A 20,756-nucleotide genomic window follows, 5' to 3' on the forward strand; every position below is an offset into this window, starting at 1 on the left:
AAATTCCTGTTGCTTGTGCAATTGTTTGTTCTGCATTTAATATTGCCTGAATTTCAGTGAGGCATTTAACTTCACAGTCACAAGGCTATTTTTCTTTGGTAGCATTCAGAACTAAAACTGAGTATTTCTTGTTGTTGCCTATTCCTGCATGACATATTTGGAATAGAAGATGTTTTATCCCATTTTGTCTTAAAACTTTTTAATTTAGTTATTTATTATAAAGGTGAATCGTGACTTTTCAAGGCGTTAGATGACCTTTTTTTCTTTTTCGAGGTGTTAGATACACATTTTCAAAAAATGCATGTGAAGTTCTTGGAATGCAACAAGTTGTTTCTACTAATTTGTCTAACATTTATACTGCAGACAATTTGCAACACATATGTGCATGGGGACCCATTTGTTTTGTGTCAAATAACAACCTAAAAAATGGTTTGTGCCAAGTTGTCCACCAGGAAATTTTATCATACCCCTTTGCCAAAATGGTATTCAGGATACATTTCTACTTGCACAATATAGTTTAGACTTTAAATTTTATATTTTTTTAATTCAACAAAAAGTGGTCTAAAAAGTCAACATCAAGCTCTATTTTATTTGAAACTGATTGGCCACCTTAATGTAACTGTCTTAAAACAACAAAAAAACATGTGCCCAAATAGTGTAAATTTTTGGTGGCAATGTATACAAGTAAAATAAAAAATACTGCACTTCAAAAGCGAAATGATTTGTTTTCTATCTTCTTGTTCAATGTGAAATCCCTCCTTTGAAAACCTTTACTATACACATTTTGTTCAAGTCTTCAGTTAAATTTCCATTCTTGAATTTATTTACATGCTTGTTTGCCAAGAGTAAATGTCTTCAATCAACTTGAAATATAATAGATTTGTTCTGGTGCACACTGAAAAAAAAACTTCACTGTAAATGTCATAACATTGGAAACAAATGTCAGTTGTTTGAAGAAAGTAGTACAGTAATTATATGCTATAGGTTGGGGTTTGTAATTTGCTTGGGTTTAATAGGATTCTGAAAAACCATACAGTTTTTGCATGTCCTAGAGTAAAATGTGTCTCTTTTTGGAGTCTTGGGAGTAAATGCAGTGTGGATTTTACACCACCACCTGTCTCCAGCTATGCAATCATAGTTTAAATCACAAAAAAACTCAGATAAAAAAATGTCATAAGGAAAGGTACTAAAATTCAGTGAATTACAAAAACAATGGTAGAACAGCTCTAAACAAAATAAATAACCACAACATACCTCTTACAGGGTTACAAAAGTAGAAAAGGTTCTTTGAAAACATCAGCCTTGAAATAATTGAGACAAATTTGGGACCAGAATTTACCAAATTTGAAACTGTGTCTTGGAAAGTACAATTATTTGGTTACTGCCAACTGATTTTTATGTACATCCATATTGAAGTAAGCGGAACTCACGTTTCCGTATGTCACATTTTTAGTGGCTGTACTGATGAGACCTTACACGTGTAGCCCGACCTGCCTCGATGGCGACTTGTTAAAGGCGGCTACAATGTAAACTATGATGTTCATTGGAAATTGTTTGGAGAGTCTGATCTTTGCATCTCAACAGCTGACTGATTAACAGCCACACATATGTCTCTTCTTTCTTTGTATTCTTGAATAACGTTAAAGGCGAACGTCCAAATCAGCTACACATCCACATGGGATAAAAATAGAAGCCACAAATAGAAGCTTTCCCGGTGGAAATAGAAGCTTTTTCGAAGTAAAATAGCAGCCACAAATAGAAAGGTGGCACTAAATACCGCATGTGGCCGCATGTGACCGCATGTGATTCCTCTTAAAATACACCATGTTATGTGAAATGAATTCCAGCCCCATTAGGGGTAAAATAGACCAGATTCTAGATTGATTTTAATTTCAAACCTTCACCCAACCCTAATAGCTCTAACCGTCAGCGCTTTCTAAAGTCCGCAAAATTATTTTTTGGTAAAAGCATATTTAAGTCCTTCACAGATTCCTGCCGTGTGATAACATGCGGTCACATGCGGTAGCATGCGGTATACCGTGCGTCACATGCGGCCACATGCGGTATTTAGTACCACCGCAAATAGAACGCCGAATAGAAGGCCGAAAATAGCCGGCCGCAAACATCAAAGTCCACGCTTATATAACAATGCGAAACATAAGCCGGTGTACGAATTCTTTTTCTCATATTACTTATATTATTTATTTTAAGGCAGCCATGTAATTTACACAGGGTGGAAACGACGCGTTCTACACGAATCACGACTGCGGAAACACTGCAAATGCCGGCGGAAATATGTGTCAAAAGGGAATAAATACTATGTTTACTGTTAGATCTTTCTGGAACCCGAAAAATGGCTTAAGATAACTTATGACTACCATAGAAGCGGAAATATAAACATTAGTCTCTGCAGAAATGAGGGTAAACACTTCCTTTTCGTGGTGTGATACGTTATTGCGTAATAACATGCTATAGATATCATAAACATTGCACAATAATGTTGCAACCGTTACACACGTAAAAACAGTGTGCACTATCTTCAACTTTGCCTTCATGATATTTTTTTCCAGATTGTGGTACAGTATTATAATACATATAACAGACATAAATAACCCTGACAAGTTAGGTTAATGACAATCAGGGACACGCGAGTGTCGTTTTAAGCTCACTACTTACAGCTTTTGGCCTTAAAACTGTAGTGTACATTGCTGGAAATCGGCGATCTTACCCGGAGCATCCTAGCGTGACCGATCATATAAAGGTAAAACACCCTCCCGGCCCATTGATTTGAGATACAGGCCCAGGGTAGTGGTACAAAGCGAGATTTCTGAAATGACCACATGTGTTTTGTCAAAATTGGCTATAGCTAGTTTAAAATTGTGCTGCAAGTTTTGTCACCCGATCCGTCTGGAAGTCCCCGATTAAAATCGGCTGTGTTACGCAAAAAAGTACGTTTCTTATCGAGCGGGATTAGAATCTCTAGAACAGTGGTTCTTAACATTTCTATCATCGCCGAACCCATACTGTGTTCTTCAGCCTTTGGTCGAACCCCAAAGTTACATCCTAGGTTTTTGCCCCATTTTCTTTGGTGGGTCATAATTAGTTTTTGTTCAAACGTAAACAGTTACTGTTTGTCATTTTGTTAAATTCTGACATAATAGTACAAGCAACTTGTTCATGATTGCTTTAATTCCGGCAATTTTTAGTTTTTACCAAAATGAAGCAATGTATTTTTAGCATCTGTACACAAACATGAAAAAGATGAAGAAATAAGTTTTTGCTGCCAACAAAATTTCTTTCTTTCTGCATACGAACAATGCACTTTGTTACGTCAAAAAAAGAAATTAAAACCTCAGTGCAGGGGTGCACAACTATTTTGCTAGGATGGCCGCATCGCAGATTCTTATTTCACCAACGGCCGCCATTTACTTGCTTATTTTTGTTTTAAAATAATTGGTTGATATTATGTATTTACCAAGCGCCCAAAAAGCCCAGATTAATTTCTAGCCCGGTGCACAGATTGAGCTGCACAGCGAGGAGATCAGTCTTAAGTGTTTATGATGTCATAATCTATATTGTGATGCTTGTGGTATCTCTTTTGTTCGCATTGTTGGCACACAATAGGCGTACAAAAAGTCTGATGCATATGGTTATTAGGCTGGTAATACTCTTTTTTAGTACCACAAAAACTGTTTCGAGTTGTTTCAAACAGCCCTGCCAAGTTTAACCTTCCAGTGTTTTGTTATTTGGCAAATACAAATTGCCGTTTTTTAGCGACTATAGACCCCTGGGGTTCGATCGACCCCCGTTTAGAACCACTGCTCTAGAACCTGTGTTATAACACATCCCGATTGCGGACAGTTTTATCGGTAACGGCAGTGAAGCAATAAATTTGTTTTTTATTGGCAAATATTATTTTTTCTGTAAGAATAATCGCAGGTAAATTGGGTTTTACATCAAAATGGCAGTTAATTCTAAGACAGCAAGACAAAAACAAATGCATTACAAGCAGTGAAATAAATATGTTAAACACTAAAATAGGCCAAGAATCAAGATTGAAGTACCTTGTAGCGACTACGTCATAATTTGTGCAAACCTTGCAACAGTTGTTTACCAAATTAGCTGGTTTTACTTGCTAAAATGCTTGAGTTGATAATATTCCCTGTTACAGTTAAATTAGGAGGTTGTTCGACCTTGCTATCTGGTGTTTACCCGCTTGTGCAAGCGCCAACGGCAAAGGCATAGTTGTACAGTTAATGTCACGTGCTATGAATTTATAAAACGTACCGCTGATGTAATGGCTCATAGCAGTTTTAGTCTTACTGCAGTTAACTCTTTGGCTTACTGTTTAATTACTTGCATTGAAATAATAAACAAACGAACTGAAGTGCAAGACACGAGTGTGGAGTTTCCAGGACTTGGTCCTGACAAGCCCAGGAGCTTGGGAGATTAAGGACGGTGGTATACCTCTTTAATTTGTAGTGACACGGTTATACCTTTGAGACTCATCAACGAACATTAACATAAACATACGATCACTACAAAGTTTGTTACATATAAATTAAAGAGGTATACCAGAGACTCATCATCATGTCCCAATTCGCCCAGAGGACCAAAAGAAAACTGCCATTCGAACACCCCTTGGCACTTTTTGTTACACGCGGTCCCCATTTGGATTGTCCACTTCCGCACAGGTGTTTCAACGCCTTATTGACCTTGCCCTAGGTTCATTGCAATTCTGCTATGCGTATTTAGATGACATAATCGTATACAGTCGCAACGAAACTGAGCATATGGAGCATTTAAACAAAGTCTTCCAAAAGCTTAATGAATATGGGTTACATTTGAACATTGACAAGTGTCGCTTTGGCCGCAAACAAGTCAAATTCTTAGGCCACTTGGTGACGCCAGAGGGTGTACAACCAAACCCAGATAAAATTGTGGCAATCAAAAATTTCTCCCAACCGGCCACGACCAGACAATTAAGACGCTTTATTGGCATGGTTCAATTTTTTGCCCCAAGTGTACCATTGCTCTCACGTAAGTTAAGACCGCTATACCAATTGCTTAATGGAAAAGATCCCCGCAATAAAAAAATAACTTGGAATGGCATATTACAGAAAGCGTTTGAGAGCGTGAAACAAGCCCTTGCTAATTACACAGCCCTCGCTTACCCCCACCCAAAAGGGGAACTGAGCTTAGTCACAGACGCGAGTGATAATTCCGCTGGAGGTGTACTCCAACAAACGATAGGAGACGAAACTCAGCCACTAGGATTTTTCTCAAGATTGTTCAACAAAACGCAAACGAAATATTCGGCGTTTGATAGAGAACTCACGGCGATTGTATTCGCAATAAAGCATTTCCGATATTTTCTTGAGGGTCGAAAGTTCACCGTGCATACAGACCACAAAGCAATTGTTGATGCATTTAATGCAGACAAACCGCGTGAAAACGCCAGACAATCCAGAGCCCTAGCGTTCATATCTGAATATACCACTGACTTACGTTACCTACCTGGTGCTTCAAATGTCGTAGCTGACACAATGTCACGCCCTAACATAAACTCCATGTTCAGACATGCAGCAGAAATTGACTGGCAACAAATAGCTATTGCCCAAAGGCGTGACCAAACCCTGCAAGACTTCTGCAAATCAGATCATTCCCTTAACTTGGTCAATAAACCGGTACCAGACTCACCTGACTTGACTTTACTGTGTGATACTTCCATACCTGGAACAAACAGGCCTTTAGTACCCACAGGTTTCAGGAAATTGATTTTTGACAATGCCCACAACCTTACCCACTGCGGTGTAAAAGCAACGCTGAGACTAATTTCTTCCAAATACGTGTGGCCGTCTCTACGTCGTGACGTCACAACTTGGTGTAAGACATGCATTATTTGTCAACGTACAAAAGTTGTAAGACACACCGTAACTCCATTTGTTAGATATCCTGTTGTGTCAGACAAATTTAAAAACATAAATGCTGACGTCATTGGACCGCTCCCACCATCTGCAGGTTGTTCTTACATATTTGTAATAATAGACAGGTTCACAAGATTTCCTGTAGCGATCCCACTAAGCAACATCAGAACCACAACCCTTTTAAATGCACTCATGCATAACTGGATAAGTAACTTTGGCGTACCGGAAGTCTTAAGTACAGATAAAGCTGCACAGTTCTGTGGTAAAGCGTGGAAAGACGCAATGCAATTTTTAGGAATTAGACACATAACTACTACAGCTTATCACCCTTCTGGTAATGGGTTCTGTGAACGAGTGAATCAAACAATTAAAAAAAGCCTTAAAACCCTTTTACATGATGACCAGTGGTTTTTCTATTTACCTATGGTCATGCTAGGTTTACGTTGCAATTACAAGGAAGACCTTGGCACAACGTGTGCTGAAATGGTCTATGGCACAAAACTACGTCTACCAGGCGAATTTTTCCAGGCCTTTCCAACCACAGTTACGCCTTCTGAATTCATAGAAGCGCAACGCACTTTCCTCCAACGATTTAGATATCAGCAAACGCGGTTGCCTAACAATCAAAAGACCTATATCGATCCCCATCTCAAAGACAGCACGCATGTCTTTGTAAGACATGACGCTGTAAGAAAACCTTTGCAACCTACTTACGACGGCCCTTTCAAGGTCATAACTCGCAAACCTAAGTGGTTTGAAATAGATAGATATGGCAAATCATACATTGTGGCCATAGACCGTTTGAAACCCGCACGTTTAATCTCCGATCCTCTAGTGACAGAACCAGTGCATCTTGCACAGGTCACACCAGAACCAACACGACATGAGATTAGAAAGCAAAACCATAATGACATGCCCATTTCTGTAACAGACCCGCCTTCCAGTCATGGAAATTCCAGCCCTCAACTCTGGCGCCCACAACGACCCTTCGTCCACAGTGCCCGCCCGCAACGCACGCGCAGAACGCCCAGACACCTGCAAGATTACGTGCTTAACGGAAACTAATGTAAATAGATACCGCTATTTGTTGATACTTGTTGTAATTATGTTTTGTGTACAGCCAACCGCCACCTACATGACATTTGACATGCGCATTTGTTCTCTTGAACAAACAATTGCAGAATATGCCCCACCAAAACCTTGCCACCGACACCAGGAACAAAAATTAAAACATTGCATGGCTAGAGTTTTCAAACCTTCAGATCACCTTCTTAAAATCCCAGCGATTACCTGTCAACAAACCATACATAACCCGAACGACTTCCACGTTTTACTTTTTGGGTGTTAAACAAACAAAAAGTAATGTAGATTTTTTACCACCTCCAAATCAACAGGCATGCCTTTTCTGGAATATATCTTTGCAAGCATTCAATGCAGGAAACTTGCATCCTGCTGGCCAACAAGTATTTAAGTCCAATAATAAACCTAAACCCGATTATCGCTGGCCGACCACAACACATACATCTGTACAAAACGCTGTCTTGACCCGTGTAAATATTCTTTATGATCATGTACAGCGAAAACTAATAAGCCCGTTCCAATCATTAGATCATTGTTCTATACACCAAGGATCTTGCTTGGTTCATAATCGCCTGTTCGTTTGGAATACGCCAAAACGAATAGACTGTCCTCAAATCAAATATGTCACAAATACGTCAATGCTCATACACTACAACACTGACGGAAAGCCTTTTCGTTTACAAATCCCTTATCTTGCTATTTCAACCCACCATTGGGAGAATTGTCCTATTAGCACACAATGCATAAAAGAAAATAGTATTTGTGGTTTAGGAGACCTTATTGTAGAAACACATGATTGCGAGATTGCTACCAGACGTCCCTTAGCAAAAACTTTAGACCCGAGCGATGTGCCTGCACGATTTTTAGCTTATTTAAATGAATTACAAGACAACGCAGAGAGTGCGTTCCAACATCAGACAGATGAAATAAATTTCCTTCAATGCAGAATACAAAACCTCCTTGCTGTAATACTAGCGGGAAATAGCGCTATTAATCCTTCCCAAACACTTAGTATTCTGACAGGTCACAGGCGAGCCGGAATTTTACGTGCGGACACCATTACTGAGCTTGGTTGCTCCCAGCACAAGGTCCGGTTAATTAGATCTCTTCGATATGGCAAACTTTACGCCACGCGTCCACTTTTCAAAAAAGTAGGAACTAATTACTCCTCTGACGTATCAGATGGGCGTGTTTATCAATTATACGAAGAGAACAATCTATTTCGCGATGTGACATTCCTAGAAACGTATCGTCCTAATCGAGTTTTCCTTTTTAGAATTCAAGAAATGTATTACTTGTTTATTAACTACACTTTTGTTCACTCGTCTCCGAAAGTCCATCATCTGTCACCTAACTTATTACCTATCAGTGAATCGTTTATTACACATGATTACATAGAGGCCTCAGAAATTGTGGGTTATGACCACACAAATGACAGAAACCTATATGCCATTCTCGCAACTTTAAGCAGTGCACAACTACTCAATACTCGCATTAATTCATTTATGAATGCTCAAGAAATGCAAACAGAAATTGCATCGGCTGACAGCGACCCTGCTCAATTTTCGTCAGCGATACTAAAAAATAGTGTCCTTATAATGTTAAGCTCCATTACAAACCCGTTTTTGAATGCCTTAGTATCAGTTATAATCATAGTTACGCTCGGCTGGGGTGTAATTTTGACGGTAATCACTTTTAAAAATCTAACGACTCATATTGCGCCCACAATCTTCCCAACAGTAAGACGCCAATGGGCAACAATTCACACTCTTTTTGTCACGAGAAACCCTCAAACACCTACTCGTCATCAAGATGACGCAGAGAACAATAGCCCAATATTGCGTACTCCGTCAACTGCAGAAAATAACACACAAACGTGAATAGGGTGAAATCCCACACCGCATGACATGCCAGTATTGATCATAAACATTAAACGTGTTATTGTTGTTTGTTTTTTACGTCATTTCCCAAAACAGCCAAGGCTATAATTTCAATTGCCATCGTTCATTGCCTATCCAAATTTACAAATGAAAGTTGTATATAATAACAATTTTGGCAATGAATGTGCCGCTCACGACTGCGAATTTGCAATGTATACTTGTTGTATTTATTTGTATCACGTACAAAAACTGTACATGTAAAAAAAAAAAAAAAATTGCTTGTAAAACTTAATGTATCATTGTTATTTCGATGTACTGCTTGTTTTATTGTTGTTTCAGAAGCGAAGTGACTTTCCACCACTATTGTGATCAAGAACAAAGAACATTCAAATTCACCATACTGACAGACACAGAATTTCAGCAATTCAGATGTCTGCAGACTGGAGACAACCAAACTCCAGAAACACAAAAAAACGTTACGCTCGAAATGCGATAATCAATTTTGATAATTGGTGTGGTGTTAATTGAATGTTGTTTGTTTTTGAATGTATACGCTCATGTTGTCTCAAATGTCCACTGCTGAAATTGTTAAATCTGTGCTGTTGGGTGTTTATTGTTGTGAAATTGATCCAGAAATTTTCAGAAATCAACAAATTGTCAATTGTATCCTTTTTCTATTGTAAATATTCTGTGTGTCATTTTAATGTCCATAAAAACGCAATGACCATATATTGCCCATTGCCTAAAAACATGGCGTGGGGTATTTTGTAGCGACTACGTCATAATTTGTGCAAACCTTGCAACAGTTGTTTACCAAATTAGCTGGTTTTACTTGCTAAAATGCTTGAGTTGATAATATTCCCTGTTACAGTTAAATTAGGAGGTTGTTCGACCTTGCTATCTGGTGTTTACCCGCTTTAATCGTATGTTTTGGTATTGTGCGGTAAATTTGGCGCTGTTTTGTGTGTGAGAAAATGTGCAAGCGCCAACGGCAAAGGCATAGTTGTACAGTTAATGTCACGTGCTATGAATTTATAAAACGTACCGCTGATGTAATGGCTCATAGCAGTTTTAGTCTTACTGCAGTTAACTCTTTGGCTTACTGTTTAATTACTTGCATTGAAATAATGTGTTGGTTGCTAGTTAAACTTTAATTTATATGTAAACGTTATTACTATTGATTTCTAACGACTTGTTTTGTTTCCCAAACATTCTATTTGAATAAGTCTATTTGAATAAGCATTCTATGTGAATAAGAATAAACAAATTTGAGGTACAAAACCCTTGTTTGTCGAGACTCATGACATTGATTTACGAAGTACAGTCTGAAGGTGAGGACGAAAGTACAGGTAGTCTTTACCTACCACACTTAATACCACTTGGCGTGCCACCGCGCCGTTCGCTGGTTTTTTTACAGAAACGTATACAGAGACTGGTGCGCTAGATTCTTTGATCTAGTAGACTATTTCGAACTCCCTCCTAGAGAAGAGTTCATCGAAGGTGTTTTGCCTAGAGACATTGCCGTGCAAATAAGTTCATTCAATACCAACAGAAGTTATATCACTACAACGTATAGCTTCAATCAACTAATCATCAGAGATCCAGACGAGGCTGATCTTTATCACGATCTATACGCTATACGCAAGTTTACCAACATAAGCACGGTGTTGCTAAGCAGGTTACGAAGGCCATTTACTACACCTTTGTACCCATAACCTGATAGGCACCATGTTCTGGCAAATAATGAAGCAATGCAAAGAGTTCTTTCAGTGAGAAGAATTTCTAGTCCTTACCTTTTTAAAGCAAATTGAGGACCAGCACACTGTCATATGAGGGACTTGTAGATTGGATTTGAATTGAAGTGATTCACAGTAAGTTTATGGCTGCCATGTTACTGCCTTTCTCAACTTTTCTGTATTTCTGGCTGATGTTATTTTAAATTGTTAGCTCAGTTAAAACCCTCAATATTGAATATTTACCCTGTTTTATAACACTTAAATTGCTTATTGGTGTCTAAAAAACTCAAGCATCTTTTGTATAAACCCATAATTGTCAAGTCAAATGAGCATTCACTTTTTCTTTAATTTTTTATTGCAGTTCACCATCTGGAAAAATGATTAAAGCTTGCTTGAAAAAAATCAACAGAAACATTCCATGTGAAAAACGTTGAAGAAAGTCTTTGATTGTGGAAGTCTTTGAAGTTGTGTGGGCAAAAATATTTCTCTTAAAGTGTCAGCAAAATCATTGATGTATACAACCTATTACTTGCCTCACAAGAAAATTGTATGTCAAAATATGCACCATTAAGTCAGAATATGTGTTATTTCTTTTCCACTGTTCTACCTGCATGCAAGTTTAAAATTTTCTTATACCCAAATTAAGAATTTGCATTCAATTTCAAACATTTGTTTGTGCTAATGTTATTTTACGCCCACGGTGATTATGGTCCCATGTAAATTCTGAGAATGTTTTGCACTCTGATGGAGAATCTGACAGTAAAAGTGATGCAACGGACATTAATGGAGAACTTTTAGTTTTGACCAGTAGTCTGCATGATAGCATGTTGTAACAATTGTGTGGTTTAACCTCATCTTTCACATGATATCCGGTTTAATTTTCTTAGTAATGCAGAAAATCATTACACTTTTAGCTGTACAACATTGTTTCACCTTTTTGTTTTATTTTAGTCTGTTTACTTGAAGATCCTTGTTTAGTATGTACTACTTGTAAATGCAGGTTTCTAACTGACCAATCAACTAATTGCTATGAATGTAATTATTTATTCTCTTTGCGTTTATTTCTGCTTTTATATAACTATGGGACTCAACTTAAAAATGTTGTAGTGTGGAAATTGGGTTTATGAGGTGCTTTATTTTTTTCCATCAATAAAGTGTTGTCCTCCCTGTGCATTTGGTGTTTCATCATTTTTATTAGTATGCTTTAACATGTTTAAGTCCACAAACCAGTTGAGGTATATGCAAACGGTTTTCACACATCAACTCCAAACAACATTCAGTAAACGCTTGCAAAATATCATTTAAATCTAATCATAACCTCAAAAATGAAAGGTGTGCATCATAAGCGAACGCAGGTCATAACCGCGTTAGAAAATGATTTTTGCGTTGTCGACCCATATGAAATTTGTAGGCTCCAGATGAAAAACGGTTTAAGATAAACGCAAACGGTTTTCACAGTTCAACTCTAAAATACATCCAGTAAAGGCATACAAAATATCGTTTATATCTGACCATAACATCGAAAATGAAAGGCTTGCATCATAAGCGAACGCAGGGCATAACCGCTTTAAAAAATGATTTTGGCGCGGTCGCCCAATGTAGCCTATACAGGCTCCACATGACCAACGGTTTAAGATAAACGCAAACGGTTTTCACAGGTCAACTCTAAAATACATCCAGTAAAGGCATACCGTTTAAATCTAATCATAACTTCGAAAACGAAAGGTCTGCATCATAAGCGAACGCAGGGCATAGCCGCTTTAAAAAATGATTTTGGTGCGGTCGCCCAATGTAGCCTACACAGGCTCCACATGACAAACGGTTTAACGTAAACGCAAACGGTTTTCACAGGTCAACTCTAAAATAAATCCAGTAAAGGCATACAAAATATTGTTTAAATCTAATCAGAACTTCGAAAATGAGAGGCGTGCATCATAAGCGAACGCAGGGCATAAACGCTTTAAAAATGATTTTTGCGTTGTCGACCTATATAAAATTTGCAGGCTCCAGATGACAAACGGTTTGAGATAAATGCAAACGGTTTTCACAGGTCCACTCTAAAATACATCCAGTAAAGGCCTACAAAATATCGTTCAAATCTGATCACAACATCGAAAATGAAAGGCGTGCATCATAAGCGAACGCAAGGCATAACCGCTTTAAAAAATGTTTTTTGCGCGGTCGCCCAATATAGCATTTACAGACTACAGATAACAAACGGTTTAAGGTAAACCTCCAAAATTTTAATCATTTACAGATTCCAAAATACAGCTAGTAGACGCTTACTTTGATTATTTTGATTTTCAGGATCAAAAGAGTGTAGTGTTAATAAGGTGTCTCGGTATAAGCTATAAACCGAGTCACTACAAATTAGAAAGGTATACCACCGTCCTTAACCTCCCAAGCTCCTGGGCTTGTCAGGACCGGAGTCCTGGAAACTCCACACACGTGTCTTGCACTTTGGTTCGTTTGTTTATTACTCTCTGGAAGGCACAAGAAGGAACAGGGACAGAAAGAGCAGAGAAGGTCGAAATGAACGAGTGCAGTTTTATATATATCTCGGATAAAGGCGTTAAATCGTACACATGTGCTCTTGTCATTGGCTCTTGCACAATTCCCACACAAAGCAGCGTCCAATCACAGCACAGTACAAAACATACGGCTAAAGCACATAAACACCAGATCACAAAGACGCATCCGCATCCTAATTAACTGCGACAGGAAATATTACAAAGTCCGAACATGATTTGTCAATACAGTTGGATTTGGTGCTACACATTTCAACTTTAGCGAGTCAAAAACCAGCTATTTTGGTAAACAACTATTGCAAACTTTGCACAAATTATGTCGCAATCGCTACAAGAGCAAAGGTTTGCTTTTGAGAAACTGTTCAAAGTTCAGCCTCATGATTTGACAATTTGTTAAATGCGTTTGCAGAAAAAAATTGAGTCACTTAATAAAGTTTACCTTTTATCTCTGTGTTTTGTTTTCTCAGACACAAAACATAAATAATTTCGTATGTAATTTGGAATACTACAATGTGTTTCCCACTAGTAGTCTGATCCTAATGTCAAACAGCCCTAAAACTCCTTGTTCAAGACCAATTGTCCATTGTGTATGACTTCTTTATCATAGGCCTGTCAATCAAACTTTCTGGCCCAAACACAAAGACGATTTGGGTTAGGGCTCCAATTTCAGGCCTGTTTACAGCTCTTAAACAGGTGTCTTTATCATTCGAACGTAAACCCGAAGATGTAGATTGACCACAGTGCTAAAATTAACCTGTTAATTTTAGTTCACAAAAGATCTCATTTCAAATGTTCTTTGTTTAGTTGTCATCTACTATATGTTATAGATTTGTTAAGAGAGGAATTCATAACCTGGTGAATCAAATTTTTCTTAGTGTCATATGTAAACTGGCATGCTTACCTTGGTGAGAGTCTGTTTCCTTTATCAATATAAGTTTGTAGTTTTCCACATGAAGCGAGCAGCAACCCCAAATATGGGGGTGAGGGGTGAAGAGGTCGCGACAAAAATTCAGGGTGAAATTGTACGGCGACGTAATATGGATGGTCTGCATAAAAACATAAAATTTCATGAAAATGGATGCGTTATCTTCCATTGCTTGCCTGTTTCATGTAAATGATATTTGCAAACAAACAAACAAAATGTTTTTTAATGTTAATTATTTGTCCACAGAAACCTGTTACAGTTACACAGTTTTTTAAGGTTTATACACCAGAACAAATCAGTTTTCTGGTAAGTAGAGTTGGCCATGTAAATATTTCATGTTAATAAATTGGCAACTGAAATCGATGCATTATCTTGCATTGCTTGCCTGTTTCACGGTACTTACACAAACTAAAAAATCATTATATGTCACAGGAACATGTTGCAGTTATGTAATTGGCCGGATATTTACCCTTAAGTTCCATTATTTCCATTCTCATTCCTTCCACATCATGACCGACAAAGTTAAATCCCTTTTCTTCAAATAAGTGAATAAAACTTGGATTGACTTCGTAACGATGTCGGTGTCGTTCATCAACAAATTCAGGATTTCCATTGTACAGTTTTCCTTAAGTAATAAAATAGGTTTTAAAATCCATTCAATGATACTTTCAAGCCAGTCAACAAGAAATTACAAATGTGCGCCCACAAGGTTACCAATGTTACTATTAAACAAAGGTTGTTAGTTCAAATTCCGCCATGGCTATTATTTTAACATCCCTTGTTAAACTAATGGTTGTAGAATTGATGACACCAGGACAGATTTAACCATGCCAATAAAACTCATTTTCTGGATAATCATTATTAGGTTTAGTTGCTAACATAGTTTCAAAGCATAACAAGGCTTGAACAAGTTTCAAAGCTAAATGCTGGGTTTGTATAAATGTTTGTGAGTCAACTTACTTAAAACAGACTGGTCAGATTTGAATACGGTTCTTCTCTTTCCTAATCTCATTGTTCCTCCCATATTTCCCGGATTATGTTCCGGCATATCTATCACCACTGGGTGGGGTGTGTCGGGATTCATTTCCGTAGAGTTTGCATCTAAACAATAAGAAACAAAAATTGAAAATATTATAATAAATCTGATAAAAAGGGAAAAATTAAACCAATGATAGAATGCTACACAAAAGGGTTTTAAAAACTCGTTGTAAGAAATTCATAAGTTTTGTTGAGCAGATGATGTTATTCCTGCATATTTCAAGCAAAAGTTTTTTAACAAAGCTAAAGACTAAGCTTAACTTAATCTTTCCATTCAAACTCCCAAGTAAAGAGTTCGTTTATGACAGTGGTTCTCAAACTTTTTTGAGCGCGACCCAAATCTGAGTTTTATAAACACCTCACGACCCAAACCTAAAAAAAAAATGTATTTTATTTTCTTGTACGAATACTTACTCATACTCTAACGCTAACTGTCACATGGCCAAGTTCAGTTAACGCAAGATTAACTTATCCTATTATTTCCCGTGCTATGACGTTACAATCGCCATGTGCGAAACAGTATAGTGGGAAGGCTATTGTGTGCGCGACCCATTTTTTTACCCTGTGCGACCCATGTTTGGGTCGCGACCCATACTTTGAGAACCACTGGTTTATGACATGCATTTTGCCATCGCAATAAAATTTAATTCAGTTTATTATCAAGCTTACCATTCATGCCTAAAATGTTCCTTGCAAATTCGATAGTTGCAACTTGTAACCCGAGACAAACACCAAGATATGGTTTTTGATTTTCTCTTGCCCATTTTGCTGCGGCAATTTTTCCTTCAACACCTTGATTTCCAAATCCACCAGGGACCAAGATACCACTGAAGAAAAATATTAACGATTTTTTTACCTGATTGGGATAAGTTCATTAACTGCTTTACATAAATTGTAATAAAGTTAGTACTTTTTAAGTCCGCCTTTTCTTGAATTTAAATTCTTAAACTGAAGTCAAAAAGTAAAGAACAAATTTAATGTTAAAATCAGCCTAAAAACACAAAACGTTTCTAATTAAATAATAAAAAACGATCTAAAATTATTTCTACTTTAGTCATGATTTCAACATACTCAGCTTTGCAGAGTTTTTTCCAAGCCTCATGGTATGACAATGGATCATTTATCACCGTTTCTTCCTCCAAATGCGTTGCCTCAATTATCTGAAATAAACAGGAAATTCATGTTTTGCACTTCCTGTAGTTTTGTGAATGAACTACAAGTGTTTCCTGCCTTTTCATGAACATGTTTATGATCATGTTTGTTTCAGAGTCAGCTTCCTGGGAGTTTTTTTTACATTTGTTTTGCGATTTTGCTATTGTGTTTTTTTACAAATGCCACCAGTAACTAAAACTAGCACAAAATTGTCATGTTTGCTATAACCAAAACTTCAAAACACAAAGTACAGAAGAATAAGGCCGGGTTGAAAACTTTTGTTTGCATCAGAAATTCAGCAGCTATAAAAAATAAAATGCAAAATAGGTGTATTCTTAAAATATCAGCAAAACTTTTATAGATGTTGTTTGCAATGAAGAAGAAAAATGTTTCCACACAACTTACAGCTAAATCTAATCTTCTGTTCACTGCCAATGCTGCGTGCCTTAGAGCAGTGTTTGCCAATCTTTTTTGTACTAACGCCCACTTGCGCTTTCGATTTTTTTACAACGCCCCCCAGGTCCAACAATCATTGCCGATTTTTTTAAAAAGCCAACGTAGAGTTTGATGTCATTTTGTCATAAATTAAAAATGCAAATGAAAGCATTGCAAAACAATCGTTTCTCAGCAAGAAATGTCAAACACCGTATTAACAAAAATGTACAGGAACAAAAACAGAGGTATGAGTGAAGAAAACATTTTTTCTGTGATGCTGTGCTTAAATGCACACTTCGCTGCATATAAAAGCAAATATCTAATGAGATTGCTGAATTTGGTGTTTAGCGGCCAAGTCTTTTACTCTCGGTTCGATATTGCTAAGAAGGATTCTCAAATCTCCTCTTTTAGTGATTTGCAAACGGTTTCGTTGCTTTGTTAAAAGCTGAGTGACTGCACTAACACCGCGATCAGCCATATATAAGCTAGAAAGTAAAGTTTAATTTCTTTGTTTGAAAAATGAACGTTACATTGCCTGGGCTGAAAGCATTCTTTTGCTTAGCTGGGTGTTGAATCTCCGATGCTCTGGGCAGTTTCATTAGTTCTTTTGTCAAAATTCAACTTACAACGTTTTTGACGTCACAATAATAATGCAATCATTACTCGTCATACGGTGGAAAATGCCATTCACAAACCCGCCCAAAAAGGCGCAACCCGCAACTCATGAAAAAAGCAACTCGACGTCCAAAGTAGCCCAATTCGGCGACAAAAGCGCAACCTGGCAATTAGTTACTGCATAACCGTACCAACTTTGACTAAATCGTTTAATGACGTAATATACGCAACGATCGTTCACTATAGTTGACATGTTGGCTAGTGTTTTTGCATGAACAGTACACAGAATTGTATTTTAGTGTAATCTACACAGTACAGCTTTCATGATTTTTTTAGGACTTTATGTTATAAATAACGCCCCCTTCGAACGCTCGGCGCCCCCCAAATCAGAAAAGAAATCACAACGCCCCCTTGCTACACACCACCGCCCACCAGGGGGCGGTATCGCCCACGTTGGGAATCACTGCCTTAGAGCTTTAATGACCGACGCATAAGAATCTTCAAGTCTTGTGTATTTTCCCACCAGGGCAATTGTGCATTTCTTTTGGATTCTATCATATCTGTTAAAAATTACAAACATTTAGAAATTTTTGCACATTACAAACATTTAGAAATTTTTGCACATTACAAACACCACAAGAATTTTGCCTTTGAAAAAAAAAATACTCTTTCCAATTATATTTGCCGAGTCAAAAACTTTTTTGCACATTAAACATGGGTTTGGAAAGCGGCGTTAATAAAATCCAAATTACAGAGAGTTTGTATGTTGACAAGTAAAGTGCAGACAAGGTGCACTGTTTGGAAATATTAGGCCTAATAGGTTCTAATGGTGACAAGGGACGTATGTGTTAGTGTGGCTAAGATATATTATTTCAGTTTGAAATCATCATTAACTAACTTATCACATTTTAATGTCACAATTGTTGTACTTACTTATCAGCGAGGTTTTTCCACTTCGTAAGAAGAAATCTTGCTGGATAAGTCATTTTATGTAACAATATAAGGATGTCAATGTCAATGGTTTATTTGTCACGATTTCATATAACAGTAACAAAGAAAATCCCACAAGTACCTACGTGACAGATCAACAAAAGGCCAATCATTGGCCGCCAAGTCATTGACCCATTATCGTCTATTTAGAATAACGATAAAAATGGGAAAATCGGCAATTAGCGGTCACCTGGAAGAGTGATTGCTGAGGCAAAATTGCAAGGTAATGCAGTAGGGCGGTAAAAAACAGCAATAATACAACACAATGTTTGCAATGTAATTCAGTACGTAAAAAAAGAAGAAGAAGAAACACAGTAACAACACAATTATACAATGAGCGAAATTGCAAGGATAATTTTGTTCGAATCGTTGTGTGCGCATGATCGAACAACCAGCTCGAGGGCAAATTAGCGACAAGAGTAGGTTAATTGTTTGATTAGACACAGTTAATCAATGCAAAAACAATGTAAGGCATGTTTACAACAGCACGTGGGTGGGGGCTGCATGTAATGACAGAACCATTTTTTAAAATGCGGCATATCTGCTAACAAGAAACTGTTTTACTTTCTTTTCAAAAGTGTGTAAGCCAACATGTTTTATATTTTCTGGCAGAGTGTCCCACATTTTAGAACTGGCAAAGAATATGGTATTTTGTGTTCGTTTGGTCGAAACGCGGTGCAAAAAGTATTGAACTCTCGATGCCAATCTGGTGTTGTGTTGGTGGATGTGCTGGATTGGTGAAAAGTCTCAGGTAATGCCATGTTTTCAAAAAGATACACAAATTTTATTAACTCTGTGAAGTGGATATCTTTCAGCTTTACAATGTTTGTTTTTGAGTACAGGGGATCCACGCTAATAGCTCTAAAATCAATTTAAAACTAACACCACACGGCAAATGATTTGTTGGTCATAGAGACTTTGTTGTCTAGGCCAGGGGTCCGCAAAAAATAATTTTGTATGTAATTTGGAATACTACAATGTGTTTCCCAGTAGTAGTCTAATGTCAAACAGCCCTAAAACTCCTTGTTTAAGACCAATTGTCCATTGTGTATGACTTTATCGTAGGCCTGTCAATCAAACTTTCTGGCCCAAACACAAAAACGATTTGGTTTAGGGCTCTGATTTCAGGCCTGTTTACACCTCTGTAACAGTTGTCTTTATCATTCGAACCTAAAATTTCATGATCACTATTAAATATTTGAAACAACTCACTCCCTGTTATTGACCAATTCTGTTGGGTTATTTGCATATTTAAATAATTCAATATTTTCATTTTTCCATTGTTTCCACTATTCCAAAATTATACTTCAGGTTTCCAACGCAATTACTGGCACACGGCTTTCAGATCACAAACAGTCAAAATCAAACATTTTATTTGCAACAAAAAGTCAGCTAGCTCAACCCACCAAACAAAATCGGTTTTCTGCAACAAGTGTACTCTTTGAACACAAAAACACATTTTAAACTTACAACACATCAATTTCCAGTGAATATTGGCAGTGGACTATTTTGTTATTTAAGGATGGTATGCAACAAAATCTTAAGAGTATCAACAAAAACATTTTGAATCGAACAAAAGGAACTAGGCGTGGATTGTGAAGTTAAACTACGTTTTCAACGTCAAGTTGGATCTCAAGGTCATTTCAAGTTCACTTTCGGAGGTGTCTGGATCATTTTCGCTCACGAGTCGCTCTCTGAAAAATGATTACAAATTTGTTTATAGTTGACTGGGAACCTTTTTAAAACCAGAGGGGAGAAATTTACTGCAGTTTGTACATAGAACTCTAGGAATATAGCCTGTTAGTTTTAGTTAACAAAAGATCGAGTCAAGTTCTCGGTGATAACACTACATCACTACTGTCCCGTGGGCTTGGTTTTGCGCCCACTCCGGATTGGAGCAATCGTGTTAGAGACGAGGAGTGGTTAAACTTTCATTCGCACATAAGACGAGTCGAGTGGCAAATGTTTTTAAAGATAAACTGTCTTTATACTATGTCTCATCACTGCCTTACAACCCAAGGCTTCCAAATAATTCCAGGCCAAACAAAGAACAACTGGATGCGGAAACATCCATTTACGTTGACCTTGCTGAAGCGAAACTACGCAACTTAGACAAAAGAGCTCGCTTTCACAACGCAAAGCGCTGCAAGAGTTAAGAATGCTAGTTAATAAACAAGACATAGTAATATGCAAAACTGACAAAGATGGCAAAGTTGTGGTACTGGATTTTAACGACTACGACTACATGATGCAGTGAGATACTGTCAATCGGGAATAAACGAATGCTGTCGGGACAGCACGCAATACGTCAGTGGTTCTCAACTCGTTTCAGGCCATGGACCACTTGCCCAATTAAAATAAACTCATGGACCACTTTATTTTTGAGAAAGAATATACAGTATACACACACAAGCATTTTGGCTTTAAATGTATTTTTTAAACAACTGAAA

At 37.5% G+C, this 20,756-nt stretch overlaps 1 protein-coding gene across 1 annotated transcript; it reads right to left on the reverse strand.

Annotated features, from left to right (window-relative positions):
• Nucleotides 1-14,048: 14,048 nt before the first annotated feature.
• On the reverse strand, nt 14,049-18,302 carry LOC145232598 (CTP synthase 2-like). The gene is made up of 8 exons (XM_080097259.1): nt 18,250-18,302; nt 17,784-17,876; nt 16,672-16,711; nt 16,186-16,274; nt 15,784-15,941; nt 15,037-15,177; nt 14,546-14,701; nt 14,049-14,197 (listed from the first exon to the last, which is right to left on the reverse strand). Exons 1-8 carry the CDS (start codon nt 18,300-18,302, stop codon nt 14,049-14,051), a joined length of 879 nt encoding a protein of 292 aa, XP_079953385.1.
• Nucleotides 18,303-20,756: the final 2,454 nt, after the last annotated feature.

Source organism: Phallusia mammillata, chromosome 6 (genome assembly GCF_965637545.1).
Source record: "Phallusia mammillata chromosome 6, kaPhaMamm4.hap1.1, whole genome shotgun sequence".
Classification (NCBI taxonomy): Eukaryota; Metazoa; Chordata; class Ascidiacea; order Phlebobranchia; family Ascidiidae; genus Phallusia; species Phallusia mammillata.